We start from the raw sequence: 27106 nt of genomic DNA on the forward strand, positions 1-27106 counted from the left end.
GAAAGAAAGAAAGAAAGAAGAAAGAAAGAAAGAAAGAAAGAAAGAAAGAAAGAAAGAAAGAAAGAAAGAAAGAGAAAGAAACAAGCCTCAGACTTTTATGGAGTCCTGGTGGCCCCAGACCACAAGCTTGAAGTCAGAGCAGAAAGGCTGCTTGGCTGGCTCGACATCCTGTTAGCTAGCTTTCTTGCTGGCTCTGCCTCCCCCCCCCCCCCCCCACCTTTTTTTGAGCATTTTTAAAGGAGCAAATGTTTGGAATTGATTTCAAAAATACAGGGAAAAAAGAAAAGAAAATCAGAACACTATTAAAACACCAAAAAAGAGTACAAGTAGTAAATAATTGGTTGTACTTCCCTGTCTCCCATCCCCAGCTCCCCTCTCCACAGCAGTCTTGAAACTAGCTCTTCTTTCCTTCCAAAGTCAGTCTATGCATATGTTAAGAATATTTAGCCCTTCTCACCTTTTTTTTTAAATACTTATGTAAGTTAGCATGCACCTCATTCTGTAGTTGCTTTTTCACTCTACAATCTATCTAGAGACTGTTACATATCAATCCATTTTTTAAATGGTTGCATAGTATTCAATGATATTGTTATTCCCTGTGTTATTGAGTCCATTCCCTATTGGTATTTATTTAGATTATTTACAATCGATTGCTTTTTAAAATGGTGCTGCAATTGAATTACCTTATAGGTACTTCTTTGAAACATAGAAATGGAACTATTGGATAAAGACCTCCTCGCGGAATCATTCAATTAAAGGAATGGGCATTTTAAATTAGTAACAATATTGTCAAATTATGCTACAAAAAGGCTGGACAATTAACAGTCTGCCAGCAGTAGTATGAGAATGCCTGTTTCCCATACTCTTGCCAACATAGCATAGCATCATTTTTTGTCTCGGCCAATTGGATATTATTGTCTATCTTGACTGTTGGCACCTATTTAAAGAGGAAGAAAATTAGATGCGGGAATGCTCAACAGTCAGGAGCACCTAAATTATGCAGACAGGACCAGCTATACCATGTGGGGGTGAACCACACAATGAAAATATGGTTGAAAAATTAAGTATTCCAAGATGGCAACAGTAGGGCACTAAACCAAATGCAGGACTCTTCCAAGTGTGGGGCAGTTGCACCTGCTGCAAGCCCATGAAGCTGGCTCTGCCTATAGAGAAAAAGAGAACAACGGGATGCCAAGTAATCATTAAAAATGACAAGCCCGAGATGTCCATCAGGAGAGGAAAACGTATATGAAAAAGGAAACATCAAACTGCTCTTGCACACAGCCTGTAGCTTCATGGGCATGGTTATGCTTGTGTTGATAGACATCAGATCAGACATCTCAGGAAACAGAGCTTACACACTAATGATTCCTAGTTAAATCATGTGAGCTTGCTCTGGTTAGAGGTGGAAGTTTCAGAGGGTTATGTATAGGTAACCCCATGTTGCTGTGTGCAGATTCCCCCAAAAGCAGACTGCCAGACAAAAATAGGGGTACATGTAACTATTTGGCAGTGTTCCCAGGAGACAATAGCAAGAGAGTGGGGAGACGAGACAGAAGGGGAAGTCAGCCAATGAAAGATTGTTTCATTGCCATAAGTTTCATTGCCGCACTAGTTTCCCCCTGTGGTAACTGGAGTTCAGTGTCACTGGGGACCTCTAGGAGATGGGGGAACATGCCTCTCAACCACTGGAGTACTAATCCATCAGCATCCTGCCCATGATTGGTTGAAGGCAATAAGCAATACCTCCGTGTTTGGAGGGCAACAGAGCACATGCTTCCAAGGCTAGGGAAAAAGCTCTTAGGTTGAGAGGCACAGGTGCGGACCCCAAGGAGAAGGATGACACAGCAAAGCTGTTGGTGGCCCTGTGCCCACATCCAGTCCCGTTTCTACTCACCTCTCTGTGCCCACAACTGCAGTCACTTCAAAGAGCCACCAGAAGCACAAATAAGTTTGCACCGGTGTTAGTGTTCACATAAGTAGAGGTCCAAAGGACAGAAGTGCAGTGTCATGGTCATTAGGGTGAGCATCCTCTTGCTTGGTTTCTCCTAAAGCTGAGCTTATGGCAAACATAGTCTGAGCTGCCTTAGGAATGCAAGACTCAGGAATTGCTTACTGCTGGCTGAGGATGGTGGGTGCCTGTGCTGGGGCAATGTGTGTGTGGAGGGGTGTGGGGCAGCTACACACAGGAGCAAGGAAGGAAGGAACAGCCTGGAGTCCTTGCCAGATTTCTTGTGCAATATTTTGCAAGTACTCCATAGATTACACACAGTTGGCAGGTACAGCTGTGAGGATTTTCCCTCTTTTGACAGTTTCTCTGTTGAGACAAAATGCTTGTAGTCTCCCACTAACTCAATGCTCCTATTTTGAGAGCTAGTCAACTGACCACTCCATGACTAATCCACCCTTAATAACAGCCTTTCCGTCCCCTCCACGGTACCTGCGGGCTCATTCAGGGGAAGTGTGTCATCCGCCGCAACTCCTGCAGTTCCCCAAAGGCCCACTTTTGGCAAAGGCAAGACATTCTTTGTCTTTTTCCTTAAAGGAAGAATTGGATGCTGAGATTCTATTTAAATAGTGATCTTTTTTGTTTGTTTTCACTGGAAAATCTTTCTAGGGACATTTGAGCGTTAAGCATTTTCTAAACGAATCAAATAAATAGATACACATCTTTAACGTGTGTCGGCAAGGTTGCTTTTGGAAAAGTCTTTTCACAGTTTGGATCAGCATCAGCACTGTTTGTTCTAGGAGCTGAAAACTTGGTACCATCCAAGAGTGGGCCTCCTTTGCAGAGTTATCTGCAGGCTGGTTCCCTGAAGGCCATCCGCTCTGAGTTGCCTGTCGCCTCTCTGGAGTCAGCTGGCGGTATCAAAGCCAAGACTGTATGAAGGAGGCCAGAGGGAGACAGACAGAAAGAACAGCGGGGGCAGGCGGGCAAATGCATCTGTGGTCTCGGGTATTTCTGCCAGAACCGACACGCTGCCGCCTTTTTTTTGTTGTTGTTTTTTTTTTTTACTTAAGAGTCTGTTTGGAAATGAGTGTGAGTGTATCCAGACTGCTGGCTTTCTCTTTCCTTGTTCAAAGTTCATGTTCGGGAGAGCTGGGTGATGAACCCCCCATGGACCCAGTCCACCCTCAGCTCTGGTAAGGGCTCTGTGTCAGGGTGCAGTGCCTGTGGGTGGGCTTCTCTGCAAGTGCATTTGCAGAATGGCCTATTCCACCTCCAGGAAATCATCAGCCCTGCTATTCATTCAGCAGCTAGGATGTGGGGGGTAGACAGCGGCAAAGTAGGTATTGTTATGCCCCAATCACTGGGAAGGGCGCTGTACTTCAGAGAGGTTAAGTAACTTTCCCCAGGTCACAGAACTAGCAGGTGGGATGCTGGGATTGGAACCTGCTCCAACTCATTCTTACCCCTGCCTCCCTGTCAGACTGTGACTGGAGTGCCTGCCACACCTCTCCTCTCTCTTCTCAGAGCTTTCTCACTTGGGAGGAGGTTTCTGGAGTCCGGTGCCATCCTACCTCACTCTTCTGGGAACCCCTCTTTCACAGCTTGAACCTTTAGTCCCGCTCTTAGGCTCAGCTGTAGACCCTCCTCCCTGGACCAGAGGGACTTCCCTAAAGCTCAACACCCCTCCCCATAGCATACACACCCTTGCATTGAGTCTTTCCATGCCTCAGTAGCTCACACAAATGGATGTCCCAGCTCCTAGAAAGGAATTCAACCCCCACGAATGGACCCTCACCCACTCAGCTGTCTGGCATCTTCTCCCCCTTTCACACACTGTCCTGCCTCTCTCCACTTCCTGGGGCTCAGATTTTTTTTTTTAAAGATTTTATTTATTTATGAGAGATACACAGAGAGAGGCAGAGACATAAGCATAAGGGGAAAGCAGGCTCCCCTCGGGGACTCCATCCCAGGACCCCAGGATCACGATCTGAGCCGAAGGCAGATGCTCAACCACTGAGCCACCCAGGTGTCCCCTTGGGCTCAGCTTTTCCACAGGGTCAGCCCCACCTGCACCGTCGCAGACCAGTTCTCCTCCATTTCCTTCTGTGCCCATCCTTGTACCTAAACCTCCCTGCCATCGCCACCACCCCTCCCCTGTCAATCTGCCCACCCCCCCATGTGAGTTCCCTTAGAAGGGGAGCTTTTTATTGTAATGTCTCCAGCATAGGCCACAGAGTAGAGCCCCTGGTGGGGGAGGAGGAAGTGATCTGACTTCGCTATTTTTTTTAAAGATTTTTTATTTATTTATTCATAGAGATGCAGAGAGAGAGAGAGAGAGAGGCAGAGACACAGGCAGAGGCAGAAGCAGGCTCCATGCAGAGAGCCTGACGTGGGACTCGATTCAGGGTCTCCAGGATCACGCCCTGGGCTGCAGGCGGCGCTAAACTGCTGAGCCACCGGGGCTGCCCTGACTTCGCTATTTGTGAGATGGTAACCACACCTGGAAGGGTTCTACTGATGCCCCCCCCCCCCCCCCCCCCTTGACAGCGAAGGTTTCAGCAGCAGGTTTTGATCAAGGAAGGGGCAACTGGGAGATGTCACTAGGAAGGTAAAAGACTGGGAGGGCATTACGGTTGGAAGAAAGACAAAGGAAACTGAACTGATTCTAAATGGCGCAAAGTACATTTTCAAACTTCCTGTCATAACATTGCCTTCCTGTGCCTGGCTTACCTACTTGTCCAAGGTGACCCTGGGGCCAGGCAGGGACTTTTCTCCAGGTAATCTTCCAGGCTTCTGTCCTTTCTGCTCTCTTGTCATCTGCATTGAAACTGGCCTTGTGGGATCCCTGGGTGGTGCAGTGGTTTAGCGCCTGCCTTTGGCCCAGGGTGCGATCCTGGAGACCCGGGATCGAATCCCACATCGGGCTCCCGGTGCATGGAGCCTGCTTCTCCCTCTGCCTGTGTCTCTGCCTCTCTCTCTCTCCCTGTGTGACTATCATAAATGAATAAAAATTAAAAAAAAAAAAAAGGAAACTGGCCTTGTGTCTTCCAGCAGCCCCCCATCCCCACTCCACACACTCAGCACTGCAACCCATCCAGACCTAACATGTATCTAAATTTACTCATTACTGGAAAAGCTATTGGTGTTGACGTGTAGGAACATCCATTTTAATTATGGAAAGGGACCTCCTTATCAATTATTTAGAGCCCACAGAAAATAATACACTGAAAATAAGAGAGAAAAATTAGCTTTGTCTTATGCCTCGAAAATTTGACATGGAGGCTGTCATGGTACATGCACACACCCCTAAACTACACACACACACACACACACACACACCACACACACAGAAACAAACACTGCGGTCCATTCCATTCTCCAGATTCTAACACTGCTATCTTTTTAAAATGGATAAAACAACAGAAATTAAGATGTTGGCTGTTTGAGAAAAGCCATTGAAAAACAAAATAATATCATGAGTTGGCATAATGAATTTTCAAAGAATATTTAGCTGAAGTAACTGATACCCCTCTGAACTCATCACATCAGTCTGCAGAGCTAGTCAAAACAAAGTGAAAGATTGGAGATAATTATCCAAGTAATTTAGGGTAAAACTACCTTCTGAAGCATCCCACTAACTGAGATAAGAAGGTTTTCCCTAGGCATTCATCCCTTAGGGTTGCTTAGTTTAAAAAGTGTCCTCACGCGTTGCTCATATAACAGCCATTTTATCTCATAAACATTTTAGGTTCAGTGTGTCCATTCTGGCTTCTGATAATTGCAGGAAAAGGCAGTAAGTTTTGAAAACTTAAAAAAATTGAGGGCTGAGATCTTAGTGAGTTGCTCTCATTTTCAAGGCACGGTGCTGGGCTTCAGCAGAAATAAAGGCCAAGTCGGACCCTGCTCAGCCTCCAGTTTTGTCTTTTGATGTCTTACCTTTTCCATGTTTCATCATTTTTAGTTTTTTGTTTTTTTAAATCTTGGTGTCCTATGTGTTAAAAAATTTTTAAAAAAACTTTGAGCCATATAAACTAAAAAAAAGGTTTTGATGGCAGGACTATGGGTCACTTTCTTTTACCCTCACTACTCTCATATTTCTTAGACATTATTGTAACTTTTGACTTAATTCAAAGCATTTATCTTCCAGAAATCTTTAATTTTTTGGAAATAACCATGCAATTCAGTACGAAATGAAAGCCGCCTACCACTCCAGCATTCTTTCCTTGGCAAATCCTTTCAGACTTTCATCCTATGCCTATGTGAGGTACACCAGAAGGTATGTTTTTTTACTGAGTTGTCATATACACAGGATTTTGCAACTAAATTGTTTTACTTAATAATGCATCGTGGACATCTTTCCATACTAGTGGCTATTAATTTCTCCCATTCTTTTTTCGTCATGATTTCATTTATTTATCGAGAGAGAGAGAGAGACAGAGCATGAGCATGAGCAGGGGGAGGGCAGAAGGAGAGGGAGAAGGAGACTCCGTGCTGAGTTTAGAGCCCACACTCCGTGCTGAGCAGGGAGTCCAATGCAGGGCTCAATCCCAGGACCCTGAGCCGCCGAAGGCAGACGCTTAACTGACTGACCCACCCATTTGCCTAATTTCCCCCACTCTTTTGATGGTTGCCTTTTATTCCATAGTATGAATGATGTTATTTTATGTGACCAGTGATGGGCATATGGCTATTCCAGCATTTCCTTCCTGCAACCACTGCTGTGATGAACACGCAGGTATGTGGAGGTTGGGACATCTATGCTGGTATTCCTTAAGTAAGCTGGTATTCCTTTTTTTTTTTTTTTCAATTGAGGTGAAATTCACATAACATATAGTTAACTGTTTTCATCTGGGCACAGCATTTAGTGTATTCCCAATATTGTGCAACCACCACCTTGCTCTGGTTTTAGAACTTTTCATCACTCCAGAAAAACATTCCTAACCCATTAAGTAATCACTCACAATCCCTCCCTTCCCCTGTCCCTGGCTACCACTGATCTATCTTCTGTCTCTATGGATTTACCTTTTCTGGACATTTCATATAAATGGAATGAATCAGGGCAGCCCCAGTGGCGCAGCGGTTTAGCGCCGCCTGCAGCCAGGGCGTGATCCTGGAGACCCTGGATCAAGTCCCACGTCAGGCTCTGCATGGAGCCTGCTTTTCCCTCTGCCTGTGTCTCTGCCTCTCATTCTCTCTCTGTGTTTCTATGAATAAAAAAATAAAATATTTAAAAAAATAAATGGAATGAATCATACAATATGTAATCTTTCATGCCTGACTTTTTTTAAAAAGATTATTTATTTATTTATTCATGAGAGACACAGAGAGAGATAGAGAGAGAGAGAAAGAGAGGCAGAGACATAGGCAGAGGGAGAAGCAGGCTCCATGCAGGGAGCCTGACATGGGACTCGATCCCAGGTATCCAGGATCACACCCTGGGCTGAAGGCGGTGCTAAACCACTGGGCCACCGGGCTGCCCTGCCTGACTTCTTTAATTTAGCATAGTGTTTTGGAGGTTCATCTCGGTTGTAGGATGTATGGGCACTTCCTTCCTTTTGATGGCTGGATAATATTCCATTGTGAGTATAGACCATCATTTGTTCAATCCATTCATCTACTGAAGGACCAAAATCCCTTCTCAGAGGGAACAGCTGAGAAGAGCAAGGGGTTTGGCTGAGCCTCAGACACTGGCACTGGTCTCAGACATTGTTTCTTTTTCTTGATGGAGCCCAGGCTGTATTGATTGCTGCATATCATGGAGAACTTTTGTCCAAGAACTTTTGTTGTTTTTGTTTTTGTTTTTCTGTTTTTCTCTTTTAACCAAGAGTAGGATAAAAGAATCATTGGCCTGCAAGTGCTTCATCATACAGAGTTGCTCAAATTGGAGGGAATGTTATAAAACTGGCTTGGTCAAGTTTTTATTATGTGTGCTAGAAAAGAACCAGCTCACCCTACAAAGGATTCCTGCTGCTCCTAGACCTGGCCCTTCAGGGCTGGAAAATGGGGCCCTAGAAACAGCCTCTTATACTTCAGCCAGGGTTGTGTGGACTCGGTGGCAGGGAGGGGGATGGGTGAAGTTTCCCTAAACTTCAATAGAATGTATCTATCTAGGGTCAGTATTTCTCCTAAGCACTACAAATAGAAGTTGTATGCATCTCTCCTTCTCACTTCATTTTTTTCCCTGGTCCCCTAAATCTGTTTAAAAAGCCTATTCTGTGCCAGGCACAGAGGATCTAAAGGAGGTAAGAAATGACTCCTGCCCTTATGTCACAGAAGGGAAGACGAGCACATAAAGGAATAGTGCTGTTCCTTTGGGGCAACAGGACAGAGGAAGGATGAGCGCACACCAACTCATCCAGATAAAAATGGAAGCATCCAATTGCTTGGATGTCCATTTGATTGACATCAAATACACAAAGGTGCAGAGGAATAATGGGGTTGCTCACCTCTCTCACCTTGGTACCGCCTCACCAGAGTCAGCGTGCGACGTTTCCAATGACCTGGGTTCAAGTTCTGCTCTGCTCCCTCAGGTGAGGGCCTTACCCTTCCAAGGGCTTTACTCTCTTACCCCCAAAATGAGGCTAATGCTAGCTGTCCAGTGCAGAGGTTAAATATATGTAAGCAAATGGCACACACCACTCAGTGGATATCATCCATCCTTTTCCTAGTTCCACATTGATCCGTGTATCCCAGAGCTCATGAGCTACCAGCATCCAGTCTCTCACAGTCCTATTCCCTAAAGACAACGGTGCCCCAGGCAATGTCCCCGAAGGGCCCCAGGCTGGCCTGTATTCCTCTCCTACTATGCAGAAAACTTGGTGTCTTTCAAGTTAGAATTGGCATTCAGAACCCATCCTATTCAGTTCCCAGCAAACTCCCTTTAAGAGCAGAGCCCCTCACCTCCGGCCAGTGCTCCCGGGAGCCCCTGGCAGTTTCTGAGAATCACCCAAGCCTGGCCTCCCACAAGAGGGTTGTCCTCTCCTGACAAATTGAGCCCGAAGCTGTTAAGATCTCTTCTGTTCGAACTTTTTAACGGCGTCATAAATCTTTTATTAACATTTGGTATTATACTAATTAAAACTGTTCTCTGTATGTATTATTAATTTCCCTAGCACTTCTTGCTGGGGTGACGTTTTTAGCCAGCTAAGCAGAATGTAGCACAGTAAATAAGAAGAAACTCATTTCCAGACAATTAGCCTTGCAGAAAAATAAGTTGGTTAATGGAAGGCATGATGATTACAAATTTTACCTAAATAAACAGGGTATCTTAATGGTAACTCTTCAAGCTAAGTAAACAGATTGGGGTGGTAATGTCCTAAGCAATACTTAAATGTAACAGTTTAATAAATTGGTAAATTACTCATTTCATCTTAGAACAAAATGGTAATACTGTAGTAATAACCTAGTATATATTCCGTAAATATGAAGCATTATCACTTTAGCTCTGTAGAAATCACCACAGTGATATGTCAGCATTGATCTAAAACTGCAGCATTTTATCTCAAGTTTATTACCCATTTTTGAGAATCGCTGAGATTTTCAGAGCATAATGGCAATAAAAGAAGAATTTAAAAAGCGCTTTAATGTGCATAAGTTAATCAGAGGTATCCTCGGGGGGAAAAGGAAATTTGGTAAAACATGAATTATAAGCATCATTTAAACTTACTTTGGACACTAGAGATAATAAATGGCACCATAATTTAGAAATAGCTTTTAACATCAATGACGGTAAGTACCACTTTACTGTTCATAAGAATTGCAGAGCAATGGTGCTGAGGCCAATTTTATTAGCCATTTTTTTCTTTATAAAAGCAATCCAGCCCTTTCCACAACCGAGGAGACAGGAACGAGAGTTACGTGCTAATATGCAAAATGCATTTAAGTTTTTTGAAATAGAGAGTAATAAATTGTGCCAAAAGATAGAGTCTGGAGACAAATGAATGATCATTTAAAAAGAATAAGGCGCTCTCAGAGTTTACATATTTGGAGAAACTTGATAAAAAAAAAAAAAAGCCAACAAATTGTTCATACATTTTCCCATTTGCCAAAGCATGCGGGTGTGCTTTCAAATCCAAGAGATGAAGCCATAAATCCCAGCGATTGGGAGATGCCGCAACAGAAATATATTTTTATAAATTGTTGCCATTGACAAATCATTTTTAAAATATATAAAGTGCAGGTTCAACTTTCTCTTCAGGGTGCCCTTCCTGCAGAGGAGCCTCAGTCTCTGACCTCTGCTCACCAAGCACAGCCCAACGGGGTGGGGTTGCTGGCTGCCACTCATTTCAAGCCGTGCAGCTCAAGCTGTGGGTGGGACAGAAGCCAGGACTCACTGAACCACCTACTAAGTGCAGTGCCCAGTGTTCTGAACCTTATGGGGCCCAGGAGAAGCTTGTCTGGTACAGCGCAAGGTGAGGTTGGCCAAACCTGGCTTATGTGGAAGACAAATCCAAGATGTCAGCCCAGACTGTGACCTTCAGGATTTAGTAACTCTAGGCTCAAGGTCTTTAGCTTTTTATCTGATGAATTTGAGGAAAAGTAAAACAATACCCCATACTTGATCTTTAAGTCTTAGATACAAATGTGTAACACAGATACCCCCTGCCCTGCTTTTGCACACGAAGGTATAAAGGGCCTGGGAGGTCTTCATCTAAAGCAGCTCCTTCTGGAGGAGGCTGGGGATGGGGCCAATAGTACAGCGGGGAAGGAAGCAAGGAGAGGAGAGAGGAGGAGCCAAAGGCAGTGAGGACAGCACCCAGCAAGGCTCTTTGCAGTGTACTGGAAGGCAGAGAGCAGGCCTGCAGACCTTTTGTCCATCCCAACCCTGGTTTATCTATTTATGTTCATCTCACCTCCAGACACTTCATCACTGGCTGCTCACAATATATCACTGACATCCCCTCCCTCAGAAAGAGTCAGGAAATAGCCAGTTTGCCCAGCCTCCTTGTGGGAAAAGCCACAAGGCTTCTCATATTTCATGTGAGAACTACACCTTCCATAACCATGGCTATCTCATCTCCGTAGAGTATTCCAACTTTGGTTGAAGACCTCAGCTTCTGAAACAGAGTAGAACATCCTGGGCTAGTAAATAGAGAACTGCCCTAGTTAGACAGCTATGTGACCTTGGACAAATACACTTTCAAGTCATCGAGCCTTAGTTTTTCATCTGCAAAGTGGGGTTTCAAAACTGTTTTAAAAGATGATTGTGAGGGGGCAACCCAGGTGGCTCAGCAGTTTGGCGCCGCCTTCGGTCCAGGGCGTGATCCTGGAGGCCTCGGGATCGAGTCCCGCATCGGGCTCCCTGCATGGAGCCTGCTTCTCCCTCTGCCTGTGTCTCTGCCTCTCTCTCTCTCTCTCTCTCTCTCTCTCTCTCTCGCTGTCTCTCTTGTGTAAATAAATAAAATCTTTAAAAAAAAAGATGATTGTGAGGATTGCATGAAAAATTATAAGTGATGCCCTGAGTACAGTGCTTTAGTATGTGGTAGGCGCTCAGCATAGACAGGGTTTCTCACTGCTGCGGAGTCCAATCATCTGGATTCCAATACACATCCTGTTGGATGTTGGTAAGTTATTTAACATCTCCCAGCTCAAATTTCTCATCGTCAAAATGGGATCTACTTTTGAGGTCTGTTTTAAGAGTTAAATTGTGTAAAATGCTTAGTTCACTGTCTGACCCACAGATGTTCTGGAAACACTCCTTACTGTTATTATTTGACTGAGCAGTTGCAGTGTGCCACACATCAGCAATCCAAGTAAATTGAAGCCCAGAAGGCAGCAGAGAACCTCTGGTGACTCTTACTTAGAATAATCTAAATCTTCACCAGTCTAGAAGATTCTCTATGGGGAAGATAAGGCACAGACTGAGTCAGAGCTCTAAACTCTGCCATAACTGGGCTTGAATTCTAGCTCCATCACTTAACGTCTGACCCTGAGCAAGCGACTCATCTTCTCTGAGTTTGCTTTCTTCTCTCTAGGAGAACAAGAACAATTTTACCCTGTGAAAATTCATCTACCGCTGATAATAAGTATAGTAAATGTACCACAGTGCTTATTGTGCATCAGGCTCCTGGTGAAATGCTCAATGGATTGTGTCATTTAATCCTCAAACAACCTTGTGAGGAAGATCTACCCTTACAAAGCACAGATGACGACACTGAAGCTCAGAGATGCAAGGTGACTCGTTCAAGGCCACACAGCTGGTAAGTGGTAAAACTAGGATTTTAACCTAGGCCAGTTAAAACTCCATACCTGCTGTGGGCATCTTGGTACAGGAGGCAAACCACATACGAGTGCCACCCCTCTTCCTTGATCGGAAGTCGTCAGGATCTGGCAGCTGACTGGTATACCATGGCTCATCCGCACCCATGGGGGGCTCATTAGAGACTGTTGGTTAGCCTGGGCTTGGGGAGAGGGCAGTGGAAGACTGCTGAATCCCTTAAGTGGAAGACCCAATGCCTTCCAACCACCTTTAGGGGGCTCCAAAGAGAAATAACAGTTTACGACACTCTTGCAAATACAACCCAGGATATTCTGGTTTGTATCTGCAGTTGTTTGAGGATCATAATTTTCAAACCAGCCAGAATTCCCTCTGACAGTCATGAAGACGTTGGCTTTAACAACAAGGAGGTTTGAGGGATCTTTTTTGGTAAAAGTCAACGAGCCAGACTCAGTCCACTTGGGTTAAAGTCCTGGCGTCAGAGGATTTGGGGATGTTGCGTCACACTATGCACAGTCTCAGTTTCCTCATCTGTAAATGGGGATTACAGTAGTCCCTATCTCCTAGGGTCCTTATAAGGATTACACGAGAGTGTGCAGGTGTTCTCAGCAAATGGTAGCTGCTGGGCCCTCTCAGCCTGTCCATCATGGGAGAGTACAGGTGGCTGCAGCTCTGCAGGGACTCCAGGTGCTAGAGACTGGGTGGGTGTAGGGCCTCACCCCTGCTCAGGGTGTCCCGACCCACCCCCTGCAACAAACTTACTTGAAACTAGAGTCATTAATAAAGGTGACCCCTCCCAGGGCCCTTTCCCTGCTTCTTCCCTTCTTCCTGGAGTTGGGTTTCCTCTCAGCTCTCTCCACCCCCTCCTCCCTAGTCCCATTACTTCCTAGGAACAAAAGTGTGCCAGCTGTGGCGCCCCAGACAGCAGATGCGAGCGCCGCCGTGCTGTTTAGCATACTGGATATTCAAGGGTGCCCCTCTGAGCCCACACCGCGTTCTACAGCCCCAGGGGCTCAGCCGGTCTTGTCTATTAGTACCCATGAGGGCAGACCTTCGCAAGAGGGTTGCGTCTTTTCCTGGAGCATACCGCATTTTCCTGCTGGCTGCATCTCTGTCGGCAGGAGGAAGGAGTGAATTTTTCCTGGGTGGGGGATGAAGGAGGCAAAGGGTGGGCTGCCATCCCGGAGTCCAGGCCTTCCGGAGTCTCAGGGCATCCCGGATAAATCCATCGATCAATAAGGATTGATAGCAAAGCCCATACATTCCAGGTAGCCGGCCCCCGTGGGGGGCTGGCTTCTCTAACATGGGGGAGTCTGGGTCAGCACAAATGTCTCTAATGACCCTGTGGCGGGTGGAGCTTTAACAGGCTGCGATCTGTGGCCGGGTGGCAACACAGCCAGCTGGGCAGGCAGCCAGGAGTTCTGAATCCAGAGCAGAGTTCCGGCGGCGCGAGGTGAGCCTGGGCGAGTCTCCTGCTTTTCCTGCTCCTGTTTCCTTATTTGTAGAGTGGAAACACAGGACTGTTCTGGGATATCAGTGGGATGTTGGAAGGTGTTAAAACCTCCGATCAAATATTCCGTTCAAATGTGTTTTTTCGTCTTCCACCCCACCCCCTCTCCACACCAATTGGGAGAGGAGTTTAATAACTAACTCACTAATTGGCAGCTGGGCTCACTAATCTGACACTTAAGGAGAACAACTTTATCGGATCATTTTAAGTGAGAGTCAGATATGGCCACTGATCTCAAGGTAACACCAGATACTGACTCGTCTAACCCCACCAAGCCAAGCCCAAATTCCGGGATGAATTCTCTGCCAACGACTCCACCTTTAGCGGTGACAGGAGAAATGACCTCAATTGGGGGACACTGCCTTATTTCTGCCCTTTCCTCTCCAAGAGCGACACCTCCGATTAAACACCTATGTTCTTAGTAGGCATCTAATTAGATTTCTTACCCATAAATATATTTTTAAATGCTTTTATTCTCAACAGCTGATAATCAGCTGTACCATAAGCCACGGGTTTTTATTCCTCCTGAAAGAGTCCTTAATGACTACATAGCCCTAATTTCACAGATGCGGAAACCAAAGCACAGAGAGTCGAAGCCGCTCGCTCAGGCCCAGACAGAAAGGGAGGGACGGAGCCCAGCGGAGAACTTGGTCCAGCCGGCGCCCGGATGGCGAGAGGGAAGGCACCGAGCCCTGTGGCAGGCGCGCGAGGAAATTTTGCAAGTTTCGGAACCACGAGAAAGTGTGCGACTGGGTCTGGGCGTCGCAGAGAGGAGATGCTCGAAAACAGAGCGAACGCTTGCCAGTGTGGGGCCTCACCGCTCGGCGCGTGTCGCCCAGGAAGCCCGCCTTAGGTGTGGAGAAGCCCTCGCCGGTCCAGGCTGCGGCGCCTCCCCGCGCCGGGGCTCCGCGTCCTAGCGGCGCCCAGGCCCAGGCCCAGGCCCAGGCCCAGCCGAGCTTTCGGCGAAGGCGCCCAGGAACCGTCGGCGCTGCGGCGGCCGAGGCCCGCTTCTGGGCCCGGCGGTGTCGGCGTCGGCGTCGGCGGGAGCTTGGAGGCCGCCTGCGAGGCCCCGACCCGCAGCGCCCGGCCCGACCGCCGCCCACCTGGCCGCGCGGCTTGGGCAGCACCGCCCCAGCACCCGCCCCAGCACCCGCCCCAGCACCGCCCCAGGACCCACCAAGGCGCCGCGGGCCTCGGCCGGCCCTGGACGAGGCCCCGTCCTCCGGCCGCGGGTTTTCGAGAAGCGCCGCGGGCAAGAGGAAGTTGCCCAGCCCGGGGCGCTGCGGGGCCTCGGGAGTCCCCCCGCCGAGCTGGGGTGGCCGCGGCGGGGTCCCGGCTCCCGCGGCGAGGGCAAAGGCGCCGGCTGCGGAGGCCCAGCCCAGGCGGCAGGGTCCTTCGGGCCCTCTGACGGCCGCGGGGCTCGCGTCTGCGCGGCTGCAGGTGCACCCTAGGCCGCCTCCAAGTCCCCCTTTCCTTCCAAGTATTAGAGAGAGCGCCTGGTTTGGGGGTCGAGAGCGCGGGTCTGCTGCAGCCGCGCGACCCAGAGCTAATTCCTCAACTTCTTTCAGCCTTCCTTTTTCCAACTGCAAAGTGGCGCGGGCCGTCCGAACCCCCAAAGAACTGTGTGGGTCATCGCGAACCACAGAGGGCCAAGCTCGCCGTCCCCGGCGGCGCGGGACAGGTTGTGCTGAAGGGGAATCGTGCCGCTGGAGGGAAGCGAGCAGCCGGCCCAGAGCTAGTGTCTCTTCCAGCGCGGACGTGTGTGCACCTCAGTCTGTCTCTCTGAGCCGTGTCCCCCCACACTCTCCCGGCTTTGGAGCCTCCCGGGGAAAGCTGGGCGCTGCCTAACTCCTCGCCCCTCTTGGCCGCCGCTGCCGCGGGGCTCAGACCTCCCTGCCTGGTGGACCCCCCAAACCAGCGCACAAGGAGAGCCCGCGAGGACAGTGGGCGCAGGCCGACTCTTGCCTCCCAGGCTTGCATCTGTAAAATGGGCGCGGCTTTAGAGACGCTGGGACCAGGCTAGGGAGGCCTTGGGGAAGGGCAGCGAGTCGGTCTTCAGCCTTCCCCCAAGGCCTGCTGCTCCTCGAGGGTGGGGCTGGGCGTCCACTCGCACCCACTGCCTCTGGAGCCTCTGCCGCTAACCCCCGCAGAGGTGGGGCCTAATGCTGGAAGCCGATTTCCAAAAAAGCGTCCATGTGGGTTTCCCTGGCTACTCCGGATTCACTTGCCCCTACACGCAGCCCTAGGGGCGGCTGCCTGGTCTGGATATTGCTGCCCCAAGACTACGCCTTACAGCCGGCCAGAGGGTGGGGAGTGGGAGCTGTGACCCTAACAGGGCGTCCTGGGGCCCTAGTCTGGCACAGCCACAGTGGAGACCAGGCTGCGCCCATGGGGCGAGGAGGGGGTTTGGCCCTAAACACCCTTGCATCCCCCAGCATTCTGTCCTACCCGCTGGGGGCGCCCCCACTGCTCCTGGTGGCTGTGGGGGAGATACAGTTTCCACCGGCCCCATACGAGTGGGCTCAGCCCCCTAACTCAGAGGCACTCTTAGTCTCTGGCTGGGCAAGGCTTGTTGGGGCAAAGCTCTCCGAGAGGGCGAAAGCCCCAGAAGCACCCGGTGGGGAAAAAGACTGACGTCCCTGACAGCCCGAGCAACACTCGGTAGGTCCCCATCCCCTGGCCTGGCCCAGCGCCGGCAGAGGCGGGCTTCTGGGTCACAGAACTTTTGCCCGAAGCGAGGCACCAAAGAGAAAGAAAAAGACGTGTGTGCGATCCCCAAAAAGGCCCACGAATTGAGGGTGATCCTGGCAAAACGACAAAAACAATTTAGAAAAACAAAACCACTATGCCTTGTTATAGAGAAAAAGAGAAAAACAGTGAGGGAAGTTGGGAAGCGACGCCCGTCCCTGGGGAAGGGGCGGCTTGGCCAGCAGAGGACAGAGGGTCGTTCCTAGAGGCTCGAGTCCCCAGCGCGAGGGCCAAAGTTCCCCATCCCGGTGGGGGCGGTGGGGGGGGCGGTCATCACGCTTCCCAGCGGAGAAAACAAGCATTTCAGGAAACCACCCGCCGAGGAGACCCAAGGTCTGCGTCCCCCTAGTCCCTCTCTGGGGGTGCCAGGCGAGCAGGGCTTGGAGGGGGAGGCGAAGGCTGCAACCGTGGGAGCACCGGTGGCGTTTCTTAGACTCCCTCCCCTTTCTCGAGCCCTGCCGGTGTAGACAATCCCGTAGCCCGCGTACAACGAAGGCGCCCGAACACCCGCGCCCGCAGGGTGGCGCTTGGCCCGGGGAGTCGGGGTGGGGGGTGGGGAGGCGGTGTACCGGGGCCGGGGGCGGCTCTAGGGCCTGTGGGGCGGCCCCAGAACCGTTTCGCCCCAGGGAGCTAACGGGAGCCGGGTCAGGAGGAGGGGACGGAGGCCAGCGGGGAGTGGCAGGGACAGGCACCGAGGAAGTTGGAAGCGGAGAGATTCAGAGGCCAGAGAAAGAAAACAGGAAGGACAAAAGGAGAGGAGGCAAGGAGGAAGAGAGGCAGGAAAGGAAACCTGGGGAGAGGGACAGAGGACGGGAGACTCAGAAATGGAGAGAGGAGGGGGGCAGGATGCGACAAAAAAAGAGTCGGGAAAAACTAAAAGCAATAGTGAACGAACTATAGAGGGAAACAAAAAACTGTAAAAAAAAAAAAAAAGTAAGTTATAGTCACACGGAGGCCGAGAGTCACGAGTAGAGTAGAAAATAGAGAACATCGTACAGAGAAAGAAGTGGAGCGGCCGGAAGTAAGAAAAAATTTAAAAGACCGAATAAAAGGAAAACAAAAATGAGGGAGCAAGAGGAAACGTTCACGAGCGCTTCGAAGCCGTTTGTCGGCAGGGACCACCCACCGCCCATCCTGGTCCCGAAACTCGCAGCTTCCGGGCCCAGGGAAAGCTGCGGGACCGGGCCTCGCGGCTGTCACACCTGGGCTCGGCGGTCCAGGCTTCCCAGGAGCCCCGCCCCTCTCCTGCCTAGTGACGCCGCCAGGCCAGGCTGCCGTGACGTTGCATGACGTCACGCCCCACCTGCGGCCCCACGTAGCCCAAAAGGGTGCGAGCGTTCTGGGTTTGGCTCGGCGCTTACTCCTCAGCCAGCCAGCGCCTGGAGCCCCAGGACGCGCCCCGGTTCCGTGCACTCAGCCCGCCACGGTGCGCCCGGGGCCCCTAGTGCCAGTCCTTGGGGTCGCCCAGGGCCTGAGGCCTCACTGGAAGAAGGAGGTCAGGGGGTTGGCGGGGAGGGCTCCGAGTTCCTAGAAGTCCGAGGTCCCGGTGCCTTTCGCCCCCTAGGTGGGCCCGCGACGACCTAGGTACCCGCCAGGGGGCCTTTCATCCCCGGCCCTGCCCGGCGCCGACCTTCGACCCCTGGGCGTCGAGGGCCCTGCCCCGGCCCGCCCCACCCCGCCGGCGCCCAGACGGCCCACGGCCGGCACGCACTGACCTGCACCGCGGATCCTCCCCGGGCCCCGGCCGCGGTTGGAGCTGAGGCGAAAACCGACGAAGCTTGGAGATGTGGACGCGCCCCTGCAACGCCGCGGCTCGGCCTCCACCGCCGAAGGGGTTGGGGCGCGGGGCCGGGCTCGCCGAGCATTATTGGAACGAAAACGAAATAAAAGCGGCGTTAAGTGAAATAGCTAACTTTTTTATTAAATAAAACGACTTAAATAAAAGGAACGGAAAAGGAGAGGAGTGGACCCAGCGCAAACGCAGGGTGCCCCAGCCCTGGCGCTCCCCCCAGCCACCTGGTCGGCCGCCCCTCCTCCAGCGGCCCCCGCGGGGGAAGCAGGTGGCCGGTTTCTAAAGAAAAAAGCCAAAACTTCTTTTTTTATTATTTACACGTTTGGGCAAAAGTACAAAGTATAATACAGGCGCCCGGCCCGGGGGGGTGCGGGCGAGGGGCGGAGAAACGTAAGGCGCTTTCTTTGTCAGGCCCGGCCTGGGGCGGGACTGGGCGCGGGGCGGGGGCTCGGATTGTGCAGCCGCGCGGAGCCCGGGCCCAGCCCCCCTCCGCGGCCGGCGGGGATGCGGCCGCGCCCCGGGGCCTACTCGAGCTCGGAGGCCCCTGTCCCTCTCGGCCTCGGGTCCGCCCCAGCCCGGCTGGGGGCCCGGGGCGCCCCGCCAGGTGGGGGCGGCGATCCTTGGCGACTGTGCGCGCTGGTGGCTCACACCAGAGAGGTGACGGCGGGGACCTTGGAGCTGTCCTCCTCCCAGGGCTGCAGATTCTGCAGAGCAAAGAGCGACGAGTTGTGCAGACAGAGAGGGTCGGGCTGGATGGAGTCGTTGAGGCTCTTTTGGAAGGCGTCGTGTTGCAGCTGCAGCATGAGCCGGCTCGCCTGCTGCCGCTCCGCCTCCCGCTCCTCCGCCGTCTGCCGCCTGCACCGGGGGAGGGAGAGGGACAGCACCGTCATGCACCCGGCACTGCGGGGCCGCCGGCGGGGCCCCAGGCCTCCCGGGAGCGGAGGCCAGCCGGGAGCCTCGGGGCCGGGAAAGTCTGCACCCCTGCTGGCGCCGCGCGCCCGAGGCCCGCGCGTCCGGGGAGTGGGTTGGCATCGCTTGTTTTTGTTGTTGTGTCGGGCGGCCGCGGGGAGGGGACTCAGCCCGCCGCCCACCTGCACGTCCGGGTGTCGTGGCTTCGCCAACAACAAAGATGTTTCTTTTGCGGGACATCAAGGGCAGGGCGTGCGTGTAACCGACCCGGCCCTGCGGACGGTCGGGTCGCTAGGGCCCGCGGGGGGGGGGGGGGGGGCTGGCTCTGCGCTGCCTGCGCAGTGTCCCTGGGCCGGGTCAGCCTCTTCCAGTTCTCCCAGGCCCTTCTCGAACCTCTCTTCCAAAACGCGATCGCTTCGCCGTTCCCGGGTTGGGTGGAAATAGGGATCGGATAAAAACGGGGCTGGAGTCGGGATGGGCAGCCCGCGCGCACGGTCGGAAATCCGAGAGGGCAAGCGGGAGGCGACAGGGGCGGGCGTGCGAGAGGCCCCGGGCGGGGGTGGGGCGGGTGCCGGTGGCGGTGCAGGTGGGAGGAAACCGACCCGGCGGGGAGACGGAAGAGAACCCTGAGGGTTGGAGAGGCGCACGAGAGCGACGCGGGGATGAGGATGCGGGAGAAGCCGAGGCGGGGCGGGCAGGAGGAGAGAAGGGAGCAAAAATTTGGGAAGGAGTGGGGAGGCGCGGCCCCGGGAGGGCGGGGGGCGGGGGCACGGGGTCGGGAGAGCGCGAGGCCGCGGCGCGGGTGCAAGCCGGGCCAAGCCGGGCCTCTCTCACCGCCACTTGGTCCTCCGGTTTTGGAACCACGTCTTGACCTGCGCGTCCGTCATTTTGAGGGACTTGGCGAGCGCCGCCCTCTCGGCCGAGGCCAGGTACTTCTGGCGGTGGAAGCGCTTCTCCAGCTCGCAGATCTGCACCCGAGAAAAGGACGTGCGCGGCTTCTTCCGCTTGGGCGGCGTCCGGTTCTGGTAGGGGTGGCCGATGCGCCGGGTCACGGTGAAGGGCGTGAGCGCCGCCGCCGCTGCGGAGACACGCGAGGCCCCTGAAGCCCAGCCCGGCTCGGCCGCCGCTCGGGCTCCGCGCGGACCCCGAGGCGCCCGCTGGGGCGCAGGGGGCTCCGCGGCTCCGGAGGTCCCCCGCGCCCCCAGCGGCACCAGCCGTGTGGGAGACACCCCCCTTCCCCTGGGCGTGGGCTTATTTGCCCGCAACTCCCCGATTTTCCTCCCCGCCGGGGTCGCCCGGGGCCCCGGGCTCCGAGGCCTCCGCTGCTCGGGCCTCCGGAATCGTTTCCCGGGCGCGGCGCCCCTGGCCCGGGAGGGCCGAGGCCGGCGCCTGTTCGCCGGCCCCGCTCACCTGTGAAGCGGTCTTTCACGAAGCGGCGGCTGCTCTCCATCCAGGGGAAGTTGAGGCCGCCCAGGCTGGAGACCGTGGGCACGGAGGGCATGGCGGGCAGCGCGCTGGGCAGAGGCGGCGGCACGGCCCCGGGCAGCGGCCTGTGTGCGGGCACCCGGATCACGCCGGCGGGCGCCAGGCTCAGGTTGACACTGTAAGATCCCGGGTCCTCGAAGGGCGCGCCGAGGCCCGCAAAGGAGGCGGGTAGGGACGGGTACGTGGCGCCCGGACGGCCCCCGGGGGGCCCGCCCAGGTAGCTGGCGCCGTCGGGGCCCCGCGGGGCCGGTGCGCTGTCCTGGTCCGGGCTGTTGAGGATCTGGTCGATGCCGAAGCTGATGGGCTCGTGCGGGTGCGGGGTCTGCGCGCTGGCGGGCGCCTCCATCCTGGGCGGGCGCACGGGCTGGGCTGGGCTGGGCGGGGAGGCGGCCGGGTCCCGGTCACGGCGCGGCCATGGAGCGCCCGGCGCCTCTCGTCGCACTGAAACTTTGCCAAGAGTGCGCGGGCCCGACAGGCTCTGTGTCATCTTTCTTGAACCGAACCTGGAGTTTCCGCTGCTAATTCCTCTCCCGCCGCAGCCATTGGCTGCGATCAACAAGCCTCTCTCCTCCCATTGGCTCCCGGCTTTCAATAAAGGCCTAATTCATGGAAATAGGAGCTTAGGGACTGTTCCAAGGTGACATCATTTTAACAAACGAACAATAGGTCAAATTTATTAGCCGGGATAATGGGCGGCGGATATTAGCGCCCGAACCGCAGCCTCCCAAACCCGAAATCTAACGAAGCTGCAATTAGCAGACGCTCCCCGCTCCTCCGGGCCGGGGCCGCTTCACCGCCGCAGCGCGGGCCGGGCCGGGGCGCTCTGCCCGGGAGCTGGTCGTTGGCCGAGGGGGGGGTTTCGTTTTCTTCCAAATTTTTTCTCACCTGGGCAAACCCAAACCGTGTGAAGCCTTTCAATTCCAATGGAGTCGCAAGCCCGGAACGACCCCGTGGACCCCGCGGAAGCGCCTTGGACACTGCACCGCCACGGGAGCCACCCAAGGAGCGCACCAGCCGGCGCAGGGGCCGCGCCCCCAGCGCGCGGGGCAGGGGAGGCCGCGGCGTGCTCCGCGCTCGCAGGGACGCCGACCCGCGTGGGGAGAATTCCCCCCCCCCGGGCCCCTCTGGAGACACTCCCCGGCTCCCGCCGGGCGGACCGAGGTGTGACTCGCAGGTGCCCACGCGTGCCCGGCCCGGCTGCTCTAGCGACCCAGGGTCGCTCGGGGGGGAGTGGGGATCCGGCCCCTCGAAATCGTTGCAGGATGGACGGGAGTGTGGGCGCGCGTGGGAGCCCGCCCGTGGCACGGCGGGTGTGGGCACCGGGGTGCTCGGGCGAGGCGCGGGGCGGCTCACGCTGAGAGCAACAGCGGGATTTCCCCGGGTGGGGGTGGCGGTGACCGAGCCGCGAGTCCCCCGCCGCGGCCCGCCCCGCCCGGGCGCCGACCACTCCCTCCCTCCCCGCTCGGCTCACGCCCCGGGGACCGTCGGGCCGGCGAGGGGGCGCCGCGGCCGGTCACCCCCGGCCTCGCCTGTCTGCCCCGGAGGCATACAGAATCGTCGTCCGCCCGCGAGTTCTAAAGTCGTTAGGTGCGAACTGAGGGCTGCAGCCCGGCCAGGCCCCTCCGCCTGTCTCCCTGCCTTGCGGGGGCGAGAGCGCGGGCGTGCGGGCGGCCGGAGGAGCGAGCGCTCAGGTTCGGGTGGGTCACGGTGTAGCGCAGTGACCTTGAGCCAGTGGCTTCCTATCTGCAGGCTTCGGTTTTCTTGTTTGTGAAGCGGGCGATGCACGCATTGTGGGATTGTCCTAAGCCTTGACTGAGATACCCGGAGAACGCAGGGTGTAGGGCCTGGTACGAAGTGGGCACCCAGGGGCTGTGGCTGCCCTCCCACCCCGCCCCTAACGGGATGGTTGATGTATTATTCTGATGGTTCTTGTTTGTTTGCAGTTTTGTTATTTGCAGAGTCTGGGTCTCCTGGAGAGAAAAAAATGTATTTGTCTATCTAAGGGACCAGTCCTAAGAGGACCAGGAAGGGGAAGAGGCAGCATGTGGGAGGTTCTTCCTCTAATCTGCCCCCAAAGACCGAGAGGTCTCAGGATTTGTAGTCTTAAGGCCTGGGTTCCTGAGTCAGGTCACCGCCCGCTGCGTGACCTTGGGCAAGTCGCTGGCTCTTGCTGAGTGGGGAGGATGAGGTGATGAGACCACTGGGGACTGAGGGGTGGGGAGTAGGGGCTGGGTGAGCCCTCCTCTGCTCCCTTGGGGATGCAAGGGCCTTCAAGCGGAGCAGACGTCATTGTTTTCATGCTGGGGGCCTCCTGCTTCTAATTCAGACTCTGCCACTGGTGGTTGGGGGCTGTTTGCTCCCTCATTGCCTCTCCCGAGCCTCATTTTCCTTATTTGTAAAACAGGAAGGGTAATAGCTACCCCCAGGGTGGCTGTGAGAAGTAAATGAGATAAGGTCTGTGGACATGCCTGTGAGAAACTGGATTATATAATAATAACTTTAACGGCAACGTAGAGCCACTGTAGGTTGAGAACTTCGTGTGTGCCAGGCAGGGGGGTGAGCGCTTACTTATTCCTCACAACAACCCTGTGAGGAAAGGTGGTAATTGATCCCATTCTTTACCTGGTGAGGGAACTTAGGGTCAGAGAGTTCATGCAGCTCGCAGCCCTCCGCGTCCAGGGCTAAGGAGGCACCTCCGGGGCTCCACTTCCCTCTGGCTTCCAAGCCCTGGGTGCCAGGCCTGTCCTCCTCCCTTCCCTGCCTTCGGTAGATTGCACCCCCACGTGGGGATGTGGGCTTGGGATCAAAGAGAGGTGGGTGGCGTGGCTGGGACTGCGCCCAGGGCATGGTGGGTGGCCCAGTGCTTAAGGACCAGACTCTGGCCTCTGTTTACCAGCTGCGGGCTCGGGGAATCATTCATCTTTTGTTGCCTCAGTTTCTGGTCTAGTAAAGCAACAGTACCAGTGTCGTGGGAAGAAATGAGCCCAGCCTGGTGAAAGCAGCAGCAGACAGCACTCGGCCTCACCGCCCGGGGCCCAGCTTTCGGAGGTGCCTGGCTTCAAGGTCTTCCAGCAGCAGGCGCTTTGGGCCCCTGATCACAGCCCGTCTTTCTTCCCAACCCACACAGAGCAGAGCTGTTAGCCCAGGAAGGCCAGTAAATGGGGCAGAGAGTAGTCCCTAGGACAGGGGTTCTGGGCCAGCAGCAGCAGCAGCACCTGGGAATTTGGTAGAAATGCAAATTCTTGGACCCTAGCCCAGACCTACTGAATCTGAAACTCTAGGGCAGGGCTACGCAATCTGCTTTCACAAGCCCTCCAGGTGCTTGTGATGCCCGCTCACATTTGGCAGCCCGTGCCCAGAAGTGTCCGTTTCATCCAAGTTTTCAAATTCATTGTTACAATGCTGTGGGAAGATTCTCCGAGAGTTCCAAACTCTCCTGTGAATCCGACCTAATGTCCTCTGCTCTTTATTCCGTGTTAGTCAGCTGTGCCTCCTCTTAGCATATTTGCCAAAGGTTTGTTTATTTTATGCGTCTTAAAGATAAGACTTTTATTTCCTTCTCTTATTTTCTCTGCTGTGTCTTTGAGGAATGTTTTATTTTCATTAATCATTTTCTTCATTGTTTGTTGAGGTGAAAATTTAGTTTTTATTGGGATTTGCTGTCTTTTTAATACATACATTTCAGATCATAACTTTACCTCTAAGCACTTTTTTGCCCAAATGCATTTTGATGCGCATTTGGTCTACGTCTGAGATTGTAATTCTGATTTTGTGCTTTCCCTTCTTGCCTGCTATCAATCGGACAGTGACAGAGACACACGCAGACGCAGATGAAGAGAGATTAGGAAATGAGAATCCTAAGAACCGGGGTTGTGGGGGCCGGAAAGACTTCCAGAATGCAGCCCATAGTGTCTGCTTCCCTAAGGAGAGGCTGGGAGGAGGGGAGAGCTAGCAGAGAGGCCTTGCTGGGAGACACAGCAGAGAGGGGTGGCTTCAGGGTGGGAGACTGGGTGTGGGATTCCCAACTGCCCGAGTGCAGGAGGCTGGGTTAGTTCAGTCTTGCTCTGCCACCAACCTCTTGTGTGAACTGGACTCCATTTCCCCATCCATGAAATGGGGTGGAGGTGGAACCAGGGCTCTTAAACATATTCGGGTCGGCAGTCCTGTCTTAAAGGCTGATGAAGATTCCGTGGGATACTTCCATAGACAAAGACACAAACACATAATTGGCGACATGCCGCGTCACAGGTCGCTTACGTCTCCACCTTCCATTCTTGGTTCGCGCACCCTAGATAGAAGTCTCTAGGGGCACTGGCAGTTCTCAGGATGCAGGGCGCTAGAGACACCTGCCCAAATTTATTCACTCATTCAACACACATGTACTGAGCCCTTATGCAGATTTTCTGGACCATGTCTCAACTTTGGGCCTCAGTTTCCCCATCTGATAGTGGGAGTAAGGCAGTTTAAGCTCTTCACTGCTGACTCCCCACGATGGGGAGGACTAGGGGAAGAACGTTCCCAAAGAGACCTTCAAGGGCCCAAAACTCTGCCAGCTGGAGGAAGGCAAAGGCCACCTGGTACTGTATGCTGTGTGTCCCCCAGCGCAGGTCATGAGACTCAAAGGACAGTTGGCTTAGGGGAGTGTGCCCAGGGACACACAGCTGGGAAGGCTGGAGCTGCAATTTGAATCCAGGACTATATTGACTGGAGAGCCCAGGCTTTTCTCTTTACCCCAGACCCCCATTTCTACTCTGGGAGCAGGTGGTAAGGGTCCCATCACAGGACTGAGTGGGGAGGGGAAGCCAGTGGAGGGGCCCTCCGGGTGGAGGAGCTCAGGAGGGGGCGCTGGCCATGGTGGGGCTCACTTCCGTCCCCCTGCCAGCCCCAGGTGTCTGAGAGTTCCCTCAGGACAGAACAGTGGTCGCGGCGTTTGATTCCATGTCTTGGGGCAGGGGTCCATCGCAGGACTGTCATCAGAGTTTGTGGTCCTGAACTGAGGAGCACACAGCAAGGTCAGGCCCGAGGGTGGGGGAAGACATCCGAGTGCGCCCAGGCCTGGGCGTGTGCGGTTCAGCCCTCGCTTCCCCAGCTCTGCCCAACGGCTGGTGCCTTTCCATCTCTGGAGCCCCGGGTGGGGGCTCTGCTCTACCCCCTCTCTGCACGCCCTCAAAGCTGCTCCCCTCCCCCACCACTCTCCATCTCCGTTTAGTTTCCTCATTGCCTTCCTGCCCGAGGAACCCACCTGATTTATCCTGTTTGGCAGCTCTCTGAAGGCAGAGACTGTCTCATTCTCGGCCTTCTCTCTATGGTGGGCGAATGAAGGACTTCCAGGACCTCTTGCCTTGGGGAGGTCCCAGCAGGGCCCAGCCTGGCAGGGGGCCAGGCAGCCACATGAAGCTGGCGGGGGCTGGGTGGGGGCTGGGGGTTAGGATACAGGGTGGCAGACAGGAAGGGAGGGCGGCTGCTGGGCGGAGGGGCACGTGAGCAGGGGTGCAGGGACTGGCCAGTGCACCCAGACCAGGGGGGTGGGGGCGAGGACAGGGCCGAGGGCGGCCCGGGTGGGGGCCTTCTGAGGCACCCCCACACCTGACCTCATGCCCTGTTGTTCCCCTCCACCACCCAGCAGCCAATTTCTCCATTTCGTGTTCTACAACTTTCCTCTCTTCCTGACAGATTTCTCTACTAAATTTGACTTTGTTTCAACACTTTGGTTGGGCAAATTACATTAAGATGGATGTTGCAGGTACCCTTTATGGTTTATTTATCGTGATACTGTTTGTATCTCACGCTTATAAATAACTTATGTTATAGCTTTTGTTTGTGGAAATGTAACTTACATATTTTATTACGCTTTCTGTAAACCTCAAAAAGAATCTTGTCAAGGAAGCGCTCTTATCAGCAATCCAAACTATGGGACGTAAAAACCGACACTACCATTATTTTTTAATATGCCAAGGAGGCAGGTTACTCTTGCTGTAGTTTGAAAGGTTTGCTGTCATCGTAAACTTGCACCTCAATAAAACATTAAAAAGTCTCAAGAACGATTTTATAAAGTTTAGGGAGGAGGATGAATCGGTGGCAGAGCCTGTAGACACAGCACTCAGGAGCCCAGGTGTCGGACTGGCCTTTCTTTCCAGCCTCATTTGGGGGGGCCCCAGAAGGTTCCAGATCCACCTCCCCACCTACTGTCCCTGATGCCCCGTGGTGAGGTACCCAGCTTCAGGGGTTCGAGACGAAAAGAACCGTGAGTCCTAGAGTCAGGCTGACCTGATTTTGAAACCCGGTTTGTCCACTCTTCAAGCTTATGTGGCCTCGGGTTAGTCTTTCCGTCTTGCTGTTCTCATCTCTGAAATGGGGATACATCTACTTACTTGACAGTCTTATTGGGAAATACTAAATTTAAGTGAGATGGCAATTTACAATGCTCAGTGGGTGCTCAATAAATGATCATGGTTGTAATCATTTAACTTTCGCCTTGAAACCCCCCCACCCCCA

The 27106-nt window shown here is 53.6% G+C and overlaps 1 protein-coding gene across 1 annotated transcript; it reads right to left on the reverse strand.

Annotated features, from left to right (window-relative positions):
• Positions 1-18669: 18669 nt before the first annotated feature.
• On the reverse strand, positions 18670-21347 carry TLX3 (T cell leukemia homeobox 3). The gene is made up of 3 exons (XM_025435118.3): positions 20537-21347; positions 19961-20204; positions 18670-19072 (listed from the first exon to the last, which is right to left on the reverse strand). Exons 1-3 carry the CDS (start codon positions 21096-21098, stop codon positions 18862-18864), a joined length of 1017 nt encoding a protein of 338 aa, XP_025290903.2. The 5' UTR covers positions 21099-21347; the 3' UTR covers positions 18670-18861.
• Between the last annotated feature and the right edge of the window lie 5759 nt (positions 21348-27106).

Source organism: Canis lupus, chromosome 4 (assembly GCF_003254725.2).
Source record: "Canis lupus dingo isolate Sandy chromosome 4, ASM325472v2, whole genome shotgun sequence".
Lineage (NCBI taxonomy): Eukaryota > Metazoa > Chordata > Mammalia > Carnivora > Canidae > Canis > Canis lupus.